Source organism: Oreochromis niloticus, linkage group LG19 (genome assembly GCF_001858045.2).
Source record: "Oreochromis niloticus isolate F11D_XX linkage group LG19, O_niloticus_UMD_NMBU, whole genome shotgun sequence".
NCBI lineage: Eukaryota > Metazoa > Chordata > Actinopteri > Cichliformes > Cichlidae > Oreochromis > Oreochromis niloticus.
Genome location: NC_031983.2, coordinates 5,136,323 through 5,148,783, shown reverse-complemented (window position 1 = coordinate 5,148,783; position 12,461 = coordinate 5,136,323). Strand labels below are relative to the sequence as shown.

At 40.6% G+C, this 12,461-nt stretch overlaps 1 protein-coding gene across 2 annotated transcripts; it reads right to left on the bottom strand.

Moving 5' to 3' along the window:
- Window positions 1–247: 247 nt before the first annotated feature.
- LOC100692408 (putative transcription factor SOX-14) lies at window positions 248–11,458 on the bottom strand. Of its 2 annotated transcripts, XM_019348497.2 has the most exons (13): window positions 11,193–11,458; window positions 7,882–8,010; window positions 4,146–4,514; window positions 3,795–3,853; window positions 3,430–3,697; window positions 3,086–3,120; window positions 2,697–2,964; window positions 2,329–2,387; window positions 2,169–2,231; window positions 1,919–2,075; window positions 1,656–1,763; window positions 1,494–1,536; window positions 248–1,383 (listed from the first exon to the last, which is right to left on the bottom strand). In XM_019348497.2, exons 2-13 carry the CDS (start codon window positions 7,951–7,953, stop codon window positions 578–580), a joined length of 2,307 nt encoding a protein of 768 aa, XP_019204042.1. In that variant the 5' UTR covers window positions 7,954–8,010; window positions 11,193–11,458; the 3' UTR covers window positions 248–577. The 2 variants fall into 2 exon arrangements, with proteins under 2 accessions (XP_019204042.1, XP_019204043.1); XM_019348498.2 differs by lacking the exons at window positions 7,882–8,010; window positions 11,193–11,458 and adding an exon at window positions 5,503–5,778 and having other exon boundaries at window positions 3,062–3,120.
- Window positions 11,459–12,461: the final 1,003 nt, after the last annotated feature.

Here is a 12,461-nt window from a genome sequence, read left to right as displayed (position 1 = left end):
CAGATATAAAGCTTTACATAAACAGAAACACTGCCGTTGGATTTTGGAGGCCATTTCCCTAGCATAAAGTACCAAAGGTCTCTCCTTGCCTCAGTGTGTGAGACCACATACCACCAGGGAATGGCAGCCTTATGGGTTCCATTTAAAGGGTTTATATGAGTGATATCATCACAAACCCAGAGGGTTCATACGAGAGGTTGATCCAAAAGCAGACTTAAGAGCTGACTTACTTTTTGATCAGGCTTTATTTACACACCAAAACAAGGATTATCTGTACACACGTGCACACATACGCACAAACACACACACACACACACACACACACACACACACACACACACACACACACACACACACACACACACATCTGTGGAGAGTAGAGCGGAGTGGGATCTCTGGCAAGCAGTTCTGAAACAGAGGAAAGACTGAAATAGTAGAGGAAGGGGTTTTCTGTATGAGAGCTGTGAGGCTCTGCAGAAAACGGTGGAACCTAGGGCTAATTAAGCAGTGAGCTAAGACTTTATTCATTACAGTGTAAGAAGGTAGCCGTGGTTTGGGGGGTGCAGGACTGATCTGATTATGGTGAGGACCAGTCTGCTTGAGGAGAGGAGGGCTGTAGAGGCTGTGCAAAGGGCCCAGGTTCGAGGTCGTCAAGTAGCCACATCATATTTTTTACAGTTTGGCTGAAGAAGGGAGGCGTTGACTGGCATTCAGTGGGCGCAACAGAGGAGGCCAGCAATTTGGATGGAGAAGAATTCTCCAGAGAAGCAGGGCTAATCAGAGTAGGAATGTTAGGACAGGAGAGTGTATCAGGCTGTAGAGTGGCAGGGAGGTGGTTAAGAAGTGTCCACATGTCTTCCTGAATGTCAGCGAAACCAATAGGCTCTTTCTGGTCTTGAAAGAATGTGGCAGAAGAGGCAAATGATGTGGATAGAGAAGTATATACAGGAGAAGCAGGGTTGGTCTGATTTAGGTGATGACCAGTGAGTGGAGAGGAGGGCTGCTGAGACTGCTCAGAAGTGAGGAGGGGGTCAAGCTGTTCCACCACTGACAGCAGTGCTTCATCAGTGTCACTGACAAAAGTGGCGTCTTTCTGGAGCTGAACGGGTGCAGCAGAGGAGGCCAGTGATGCAGATGGGGAGAAATCTATACGAGAAGCTGGGAGGACCGGATTTACTTGACACACAGGTGCATCAACTGTTGTCTGTGTGTTCTGCAGCTGCACACACGCTGACTGCTGATAACGCAGGTTGGTAACAGTTGGCTGTCTCTGTGGCTGCTCGAGAGGCTCCTTCGCAACTGAGTAGGAAGAAGATGGCTGTGTCTGAGCTGGCATCACACAAAGCCTCTTGGCCTGTTGGGCTTCCTGTTTAGGTTCAGATGCTGCACAAAACAAAAACACAGTAAGTCTTCTTTTGTTAACAGATTTCTGTCTTCTTTTCATCACATTTCACATTTAAAAAAAGTTGTCATTCCCAGAAATCTCCTCTCACCTGTGCTCGAGGTGTGATTTCGCGTTCTCGTCCTCTTTTTGCCCTAAAAACAAAAATATGAGAATTTTCATCAGTTGATCCAAACTCTGTGCACTGGCTGTTTCATAATTCAGTGCAGTGATGGGCACATGTATGAACTGCATGTTGGCACTTTGGACATACATAGTTTTCTTTGGTGGACCAGTCTGGATGCTCTGTGGCGTGACGGCATCTCTCGGTTTCAGCCTGATCAAAATATTTTGCTTGTTGGGCTTTTGAGAGAGACCTCCACTGCAGACAGACAATCATGAGAACACACTGTCAGCATAGATAAATACTCAGCTACACTGTTACTACACATAACTACAGGCCAGCTGGTACACATGCACAAACATGAGCATAAAGCATTAACAGATGCATAAATATATTCAGAGTTACACACTTACCCTCTTTCCCACAACTGCATTTATGGCTGCACTGCCAGTTAGGTTCAGTTCCGCCATCACCTTTGGCCTCTGCTCCTTCAGGTAAATCATGAAGGCGTTTGGTGGTTTCTTTATGTACAGCCGGTCCTCATCCTGTTTGGCTTCACATTTCCTTTTTCTGCAGGAATAAAACACAGAGTCACAAACATCTGCAGATGAAAGACAGACAGATACCTGCAGATCACTGACACAAAGCACCACAGAAACTTACTTTGTAGTGGAGGTGTTGGATGGGGGAGCAGGAGGGACAAAATCCCAGAATGGGACGCCGTGCCTACACAGATGCAGAGACGGATAAAAGATAACAAAGTTTATGAAGATACAGATGTTCAGCAGGTGTGTTCACTGGTGTGTTTGTGTGTTTTACGTACAGTTCTCCAGCAGGACGCACATACTGGGTCATGGTCTGTGGAATCCCGGGCACATTACCCTTGAAACACACAAAACACATGACAGATGATGAGACAAGCTTCAATACTATGATCTATCCACTCGGTGGAAGAAGTGTTTAGTGGGAGGAGAAGATGTGCATAAAATTACATTCATACATAGCTTGACTTTCCTTTCCTGTGCTATTCTTTGGAATTATGTTTCACTGGCAGTGACAAAGTTTACTGTTCAGCAAAGCTTCACACCACATTTATACAAAGGTGAAATACAAGGAAGCTGATAGCAGAGTGATGAGTCCGACACTTTTAAACATCTTTATCAATAAAACTCTAATGAGTCCTGTCACTACCTCTGGGTGTCTCAGCAGTCCCTGCCTATCTGTCCCTGGCTGACTGTAGAGGTGAGCTGGCACTGTGGCGGTGTTAGTGACCATGAGTGGAACCAGCTGCTGAGACACAGGAGGAGCTGTTTCCAGGAGGGTGTGGCTAAGAAATCCTCCAATCTGAGGATCTAATGGTGACTGAGGGGGTGCGGGATCTCCAGTGGGGAAAGGAGGGCGAAGTGGAGGGTTGGATAGGGGAGCAGGAGGGACAAATTCCCAGAATGGGACATCGTGCCTACACAGATGCAGAGACGGATAAAAGATAACAAAGTTTATGAAGATACAGATGTTCAGCAGCTGTGTTCACTGGTGTGTTTGTGTGTTTTATGTACAGTTCTCCAGCAGGACGCACATACTGGGTCATGGTCTGTGGAATCCCGGGCACATTAACCTTGAAACACACAAAACACACAACAGATGATGAGACAAGCTTCAAGACTATGATCTATCCACTCGGTGGAAGAAGTGATTAGTGGGAGGAGAAGATGTGCATAAAATTACATTCATACATAGCTGGACTTTCCTTTCTTGTGCTATTCTTTGGAATTATGTTTCACTGGCAGTGACAAAGTTTACTGTTCAGCAAAGCTTCACACCATATTTATACAAAGGTGAAATACAAGGAAGCTGATAGCAGAGTGATGAGTCCGACACTTTTAAACATCTTTATCAATAAAACTCTAATGAGTCCTGTCACTACCTCTGGGTGTCTCAGCAGTCCCTGCCTATCTGTCCCTGGCTGACTGTAGAGGTGAGCTGGCACTGTGGCGGTGTTAGTGACCATGAGAGGAACCAGCTGCTGAGACACAGGAGGAGCTGTTTCCAGGAGGGTGTGGCTAAGAAATCCTCCAATCTGAGGATCTAATGCTGACTGAGGGGGTGCGGGATCTCCAGTGGGGAAAGGAGGGCGAAGTGGAGGGTTGGATGGGGGAGCAGGAGGGACAAAATCCCAGAATGGGACATCGTGCCTACACAGATGCAGAGACGGATAAAAGATAACAAAGTTTATGAAGATACAGATGTTCAGCAGCTGTGTTCACTGGTGTGTTTGTGTGTTTTACGTACAGTTCTCCAAAAGGACGCTCGTACTGGGTCATGGTCTCTGGAATCCTGAGCGCATTACACTTGAAACACACAAAACACACAACAGATGATGAGACAAGCTTCAATACTATGATCTATCCACTCGGTGGAAGAAGTGTTTAGTGGGAGGAGAAGATGTGCATAAAACTACATTCATACATAGCTGGACTTTGATCTCCTGCGTTATTCTTTGGAATTATGTTTCACTGGCAGTGACTAAGTTTACTGTTCAGCATTTTAGAGTCAAATAAAACTTTTTCTTTCATGTGGACTGAAGAATGCAACAGTTTTAAGCATCTTTATCAATAAAACTCTAATGAGACCGGTCACTACCTCTGGGTGTCTCAGCTGTCCCTGCCTATCTGTCCCTGGCTGACTGTAGAGGTGAGCTGGTGCTGAGACCATGAGTGGAACCAGTTGCTGATACACAGGAGGAGCTGGTTCTGGGAGGATGTTGCTAAAAAATCCTCCAGTCTGAGGATCTGATGCTGGCTGAGGGGGAGCAGGTGTCCCAGTGGGGAAAGGAGGGAGATGCAGAGGGTTGGATGTTTGCCCCAGAATGTCAACTTCAGGAGTGGAAGGCGTTTCTTCCGACTGCACTGTTTCCAAAATATAATTGTTTTCGTCCCTGATGTCCATTTTAGAGACAGACGGGTTGAGGGGGTCGCTCAGAAGAATGGAAAACTGCGTCTGTCTAAGATCCTGTGGCACACACAATTAAAAAGGATTTGCTCTCTTTAGACTGCGCTCTTACATCTCATATAATACAGAACTAAACTAAGGACAAGTATTATGTGGGAACAAGGTGTGAGTTAACAGTTAAAATCAGTTAGAGTGAATGTCATATTAAAATATGATATTTACTGATGATTAAAAGTGTTATATTTGTACTAATTCAAACCAAACAGAGAAATACAAAAAACTAACAAACTAATTAATACCCTGTTAACTCTCATGACTTCACTGCATTTATATAACAGCAATTGTTTTTACTTTGTAACACAAACATTTTAAAAAGATAATGCACTATATCTCTATCTATCTATCTATCTCTCTCTCTCTCTCTCTCTCTCTCTCTCTCTCTCTCTCTCTCTCTCTCTCTTTATGTATATATATATATATATATATATATAATAATGACTTTTGTGATTTAAAACCTGATTTAGCTGACCTGCACTGCAGAGGGAAATATGGGCTTTTTAAGCTGTAGTTACAAGTTGCTCTGCAGATCCAAGGTTTTTGATTGGGAATTAAGAATTCAAATGCAGATTCAAGTTTTACAAGTTTTAACACAATATGATGCATTGAGATGAAATCACCCCAAAGTTTGATTAAAATGTAACAAGAATGTGCTGTATGAAAGACGTTACTGCCTACAGGTTTATTTAAATACTGCAGATATATTTTAAAGTACATTTTTCTGATAATATCATTGCAGTTTTTTGTTTAAATTTTAATTGGATACTTGTTTTTTTTACATGATGTGGATTACTTAGGTCACTTTTAAATCACACAGCAGCTCAATAATTCAAACATTACTTTGCACACTTTGTTCACGTGTTGAGGGACACAGTAAAAACAGGAAAAATCTCGATTTTGAAAAAGTAATTGTGTGGCTTAAAGATTCAAGTGTATTATTTAGATGTTCCACTGCATTAGATGACCTTAAATATATGCTATAAGTACTCACCAAGGCTCTGAAAAGTACGTGTTCACACAGTGAAGACTCTGTCAGAATGTCACAGGTTATGTAAAATGTTAGTGTTTAACTTCATTGTGTCACCAGGTAACCAAAACATTCCATTTCAACTCTGCCTGTTTCCAGCATCTCTTTATCAGCAGTCATCATCATGGCTGGATCAGCCTTCTCAGGGACCCCGGGGCAGACAGTTTATGTTGGGCACCGACTGAGGCCACAGTACATGTCAGGGTCATTATTGTCTTAGTAACCAAATTATAAGCAGAGACACAAAACCATGCTCAGAAAGGTTCATAATTGTTTTCTGTTTTGAGAAAACAAGCATGAATATTTATGTTACAATATGCAAAAAGTCCATCAGTTATTGAAGGAAACAGCTGTCAGATGTTGCTTTACACTGTAAAAAAGACAGACATTAACGGATTTTTCACTTAACACACGAGAGTCGAACTTCAGACCGTGAGGGCTGGTGTCCTGCAAGTTTTAGATGTGTCCTTGATACAACACAGCTGATTTAAATGGCTAAATTACGTCCTCAACATGTCTTAAAGTTCTCCAGAAGCCTGGTAATGAACTAATCATTTGATAATATCAAAAACCTGCAGGACACCGGCCCATGATATACTATACCAGGGGTCGGCAACCCGCGGCTCCGGAGCCGCATGCGGCTCTTTAGTCCTTGTACTGCGGCTCCGCGTGGTTTGGGAAAATAAATTAGAAGTATTTAGCTGAAGTGCATTTTATTTGTGTTTAGTTCTTAACTTGTGGTTTTATATTGGAAGATTGTTGTGATTTTGAAATATAAAAATAAAATTATATTTTATTATTTTTTTCATCGCTCAAAATAAGCGTCACACTCGGGGAAGCCGGTGTACCTACCCGCCGAAACGCCGTACATTTATCGAGACTTTCAACCCCAGATAGGCCAATTATGGATCTTCGGATCCACATTATGTCGGCAGCTGTTCTCAACCGTGAACTATGTTAAAAACAAACACCGCTCACGCCTCACAGATGACAGCTTACAGTCCTGCGTAAAGATGAAAGCCCCGATTTGCAGACGCTGTGAGCAGAGGTTCGGGACCAGAAGTCTCATTGTAAACATATCACAGCAGACCCGACGATGTTTGCATGGACATGCTTTTCAGCATCTCTTTATTGACCACTTTTCACACACGGTTGCTGTACGCATACAGATGGTTGTAGCTTTAGATCTAAAGATGCTCCTGAAATTTGCGTTTATTAGAACAGGATGGATGGATGACCACAGCCTGCTCAGTACATGGCTGACAGGACTTTTCCCCATAAAATAAATCAAACCCAAAATAGATTAAGACAGATTACTATACCAAACTTAAAGATGAACGTGCATTTAGTGGATTTGGTTTATCAGCTCTTACTTTTCAAAGACATTGAGGAGAAAAGTACAACTATAAGTGTTTGTTCTGATGAAGACTTTTAAACTGTAAACAGCAGCTAAGTGAATAAGGATCTGTGTCCACGAATCCTCGGCAGTGACAACACTTAAATGCCATAGTTCAAAATCCTCAATGCGCACCTTTTGTCCACTGTGTTCAAAATGCTCTCAGCTGTTAAAGTAGAGGAGAAAAGTTTGACATATTTCACAACCATTAAATGTTAGAGAAGCCTTTCAAAAAGAGGTCACGGTTACTTCCCAAGCAAAAACCTCTGCTTGTGCTCACAGACCCTAAAAAGCAACAAATAAGACAATAATAAGACAAGTGACTACAAAGTGACACAAGAGGTTGGTGAAGAGCAACCATGAAGTGAGACATTGTGTGCATGCTTTCTAGTGGTACCACTCTTTATATACCTGTGTGATAAAGTCCTGAATGGTAGTCCATCAAATTCCATCTGAGCTTTAAAGAAAATACACTCAGCTTTTCCTTGGATTTTCAGAGTTGTTCGGTTCATACAGGAACTTGAGCAGTCACACTTAATGTGTCGCTGTTTTGCTCCACCATCTCAGCCAATGAGCCCGGTCACAATCTATTTTGAGGAAAAAAGAAATGAAAAAAAGACATTTTAAGAAGTTTGTTTTTTGGTGCTGTTGTTTACATTTAAGCTCAAATAAAAGGAATAAAAATACAAAGTTTAGTATTGAGAAAAGTGAGGTGGGAAATGACTTGAAAATAAACTGAATCTGTACACGCTACCATTGAAAGCCAGCAAGAAGGAACAGAGTTTTGGTTTTTGGTTAGATCTGCTGTGGATTATTATTATTAATTTTCCTAAAATACATGTAGAGTTGCATACACATAACAGCTTTTAGTTGCAAATATAAGCAGTTTATAATTAAAGTAACACACAAACCTTCACAAAATAAATCAATCTCAACATTAAACTCACCTTGTTTTTGTAGAGAAGGTGATCAGGCTTTTTCTTCATCTCCTGAGACCAGCTGCACTGCTCCATCAGCATCTTGTATCTTCATCCTTTTTTCCCTCAGTGAAGTCTTTCCTTTTGTTGGCCATTCCTCTGCACCAGAAAACCCAAGTGTGTGATCACAGGTGAAATAAGGGATATTTTTCCAGTGCAGGTTTACATTTAGTGATAGCTGTTGATCTACTTTTCAAATAATCTCTAAGGATCTGAATTTTTAAGAAAGACTCTGCTTATTATTAGGATAAAAGCTTGATATAAACATAACAGTTTATAATATGTCAGCAGCATCCCTACAAGGCATATAACACCACTGCACACCAGCACTGCGCTTATATTATACTTTAATCAAGATATTGTTATAATTTACTCTCATTAGCTCAATGGGGTCACAAAAATTTCCCACATACTAGAAATGATCTGCTCAGCATTACAAAAATTACATTTTCAAGAAAGATTGGAGTAAAAATACAGTTACAGGAAAAACATGTCTGTCTACAAATATTAACTAAACATTTTTATGTGCTACAAAATGGACATAATGGGGTGATTAAAACAATAGCTGTCACTTCCTTTACTTCTTATATTATCTCCAGTCTTAGCAGAGGGCAGTGACACTATTGGTTTAACCTCAAAAAGATGATTCTGGTCATCTGGTCGTACTTTTTGTGGATGAACGTTTTTCCCACTTAAAAAGGTACGTCCAGATGAACAGAATCAAATTTTGACTGAGCATGCGTTTAGAAACTATTGATTTACGTTAATAAGCGAGTGCACACATTTCCGGCCTCTTATCGCTTAGATTTCTGAATCTTAAGAGTGAATCAATTTACAGCAGGAACTGCACACTTAGCCATCAAGCGTTTTGGTAAAGTAGCACGAGTAGTGTAAAGTTTTGTAGGGTCCTACTAAAAATCACACAAGCATCACAGCACATCTGGCATATTTAGTTCCATTTTATCCGGTACAACGTTGAAATTGTAAACTATAAATTCCAGTTATCCACTTATCAGTAATTTTTGAGTAAATGGATGTCACTGATAAATCAGTGGTGATTCACCTGCAAGTGTTTTTATAAACTGTATTTTGTTTTTGTAGAACTCACCAGCAGCTGTATTTGAATATCTCCTGTTCCACTTTTCCTAACCTGGAAGCAAAGGATGGCTTAATTCTGACTAGGACACAAACCTTGGCGCTTATCATAGACGTTACATAATCCGTGCAGCAAGAGAGAGAGCAGTGACCACTGATTAAGATCATTCAGAAACGTGTCCCTTTCTGGCAACTGTGGCAACTTCTAATAAGAAAGTTTGCATTCTTAGAACAATGCTGGGTCATGTGTGATGTGTCATCATATGAGGTGTTACATTTTGACTTAATTCTGCTCAATTAAGTGTTTTGATCTTTCATCAAATACGGCAGCTTTGTGTTGTGCTGCAAGTTGAAACCCACTGTCCTCATGAGCACAGCATCTAACAACTCACCTGAAAAAACTGATTGAATTCAACTGGACACAATGGTTTTCAGTGGGAGAAACGTTTCATCACTCATCTGTGACACAGGAGAAGTCACTTGGATGAGTGACAAAACAATTTTCCTTGGAAACATCCAGAGGAACTAAACCTTTGGGCATATCCTTGCCTGTAATTCATTTATCAACAAATGTTTTTATGTCTACATCTTTTTTTTAAGTTCTTGTTTCTCTTGGCTTAATTTCAGTCTTTGCAGCATCTCACAGAAGAAAACCACTGTAAACTATATATATATACATATACATATATATATATATATATATATATATATATATATGTATATATATATATATGTATATATATACATTTATATATACATATATACATATATACATGTAAATGGTAAATGGTAAATGGCCTGTATTTATATAGCGCTTTACTAGTCCCTAAGGACCCCAAAGCGCTTTACATATCCAGACATCCACCCATTCACACACACATTCACACACTGGTGATGGCAAGCTACGTTGTATATATAGTTTACAGTGGTTTTCTTCTGTTAGATGCTGCAAAGACTGAAATAATGTATTCATTATGACTGTGGTACATAATACAAAAGAATAAATACAAAAGAATAAAAAATTTATCTGAATAACTTTATTCTTCTTAAATATAACTCATACAGACTTCCTTAGTAAGTTTAGACTCTTTCAGAGTGATTTTAACCGTGCGTTAAAGGAGATAGAGATTATGAGGTATGAGGTGGACCCAGTCAGCAATCACCTCTGAGGTTATTTAGGCTGGGGAAGAACTGTGTGATGGCGTGTTGGTTTGTTTCTGTGACTCTACACTGTTGTTCTTGTTAGGAGGCCTGGGTCGTTGACCCAGGGCTTTTGAGTTTATTATATTATTTATCATTTCTAGTCTTTGGTTTCTTTGAGTTCTGTCTTATGGTTTATGTCTCTGTCTTCTCTAGTTGCTCTGTCTCCCCTGTCAGCTGTATCCCCTTGTCTAGTTCGCGTTTCTGTGTATCCTTAGTTGCTATATCCCCGTGTCCAGTCAGTGTCTGTGTCTGCCCTGGTCCCATGTCTCTGTTCCCTCTGTTGTAGTGCCTGCCTGTGAGTCTGTGTCTGTTATGTTTCCTGTTTTATTTTGAAGGTCCATGTCTTATGTTAATATATCTGGTTTTGCTTCCTTGTCTCGTTAGTCCTGATTTGCCCCAGCTGTGTTTCCCTCCTGTTGCCCATTCCCTGATTGCTCCCTCTATGTATTTAAGCCCTGTGTTTCAGTTTGTCATTGTTGCGATCTACCGTTTATTTTGCTGTGTGTTTTGTCTGCTTGCCTGAGTTTATTTTTTGCACTTTGGAAGTTTGTTATTTTGAGTTCAGCATTAAAGCTGTTTTGAGTTCACCCTTTTGCCTCCGTGAGTCTGCACCTTGGGTCCTCCTTACCACCACTCCTGCCTGCACACAGCCTTAACCTAACAGTTCTAGGTGTTGGAAAGGTCCCCGTGCGTGCGTGTGTGCGTGTCCTGGCTGTGGAGTTGTGGAAGCAGTGGGGAGAGTAGCTGCTTAAGTGAGTAGTGTGGGCTTGTGGGCCTAAACAACAGCAGCAGTAGAGCTTGCTGCTACTAGTGACAGGGTGGGCCTGTGGGCCCTTGGAAGTGTCTCCCTCTTTGGTTGTTTGATTGGTTGTTTCCTTTGTTGTTGTGACCTCTTCTTTCTTTTGGTTTTATTGATAAAATGGTGTTGCCGTCTCTTTATGTTAAGATCATCTACAATAAAAGCCATATTGCATGCTAAACACCTGTCTGTTTTCCTCTTCATTCTGTTCCGGACCCATTTGTTACCGCTCCCCACACACACCCCTAGACCTCCTTCGTGGGGACGTAATAGTAGAGGAGCAGAGTCCATCATTACTGAGGCAGTCTCTCCTGCATGAAGTCCAGGTGCTGGTTTTCAGGGGTCTGTGTCTGATGCCACAAAGCTGACTCAGAACCGTAACACCCCACATCTATGGAACAGATGTGGGTGTGTCCTCATCTCTCAGAGGAGTCCAAATTGTCATCAAACAGACCTACAGACACACAAAAACATTTGAAAATATAAACAACCAGACAATCAGCAGTGATTTCATTATTATTCATATATTATTCATTATTTCCACATCATTTAACGTATATATCACAGCATTTGGGGCCTTTATAAGTACACTAAACATTACTAAACTGAATCAATTTCAGCTTTTGTTTTTCATGATGTATATTTTATTAATAATTAAGTTTCATTAGCTGTATCTTTACCATACATTTGCTGCACAGGTGCAATGAATGCTTAAATTGTACTTATTAGCATATACTGGACATTCAATGCTAAGATTCAGCATATTGGTGATAAGAAATGTCTTGTTAGTGGGAAAGTTTTTTATTCTTAAATGCAGACATTTCAAAGCTAAACCATGAATACACAGATGGCTGAATGACCTTAAACTCTTGAGTAAGTCGCTGAAACTTGTAAATGAAACAAAGCCCATAAACTTTTAACACTTTTCAATAAGTTCAATAATTCATGTTAAAAGGACGCCTCCTCCCTATCTGAGATGTGGATCATGATTTCCCTTTATGTTCACACTATGCATAGGTTCTCAGATTCTACATTGCCCCTGTTTTTCTTTCTTTCTTTCTTTTGTTATTTCTCGTTTTGTTTTTTTATCTCTCTTTTTCGCCTGTTGCAATGCTCAACCGTATATATTTAGATGCAATGGTGCCTTATATGTTTTTATTGTTATAAAGTTAATGAATGAGAAGAAAACACATGACCCATTTAATCCACTTCCGTGTCAACGTTAACTGAAACTGTTCAGAAATGTTCACGACTGCGCGCTATTTTCGCATACCGTCCTTACCTACTTGCTTCCCCCCCCCCGTCTATTTATTTTTCGTGTCTTGCTTAAATTGACTTTTCAGCACCTTTCACCACTCAGAGAAATAGTTCGGGGTTTCAGGATCAAAATAGGTGAAAAAAATGAAGAATAAAATATAATTTTTAAAACCTGTCCTGCTGATACACGAGTTTC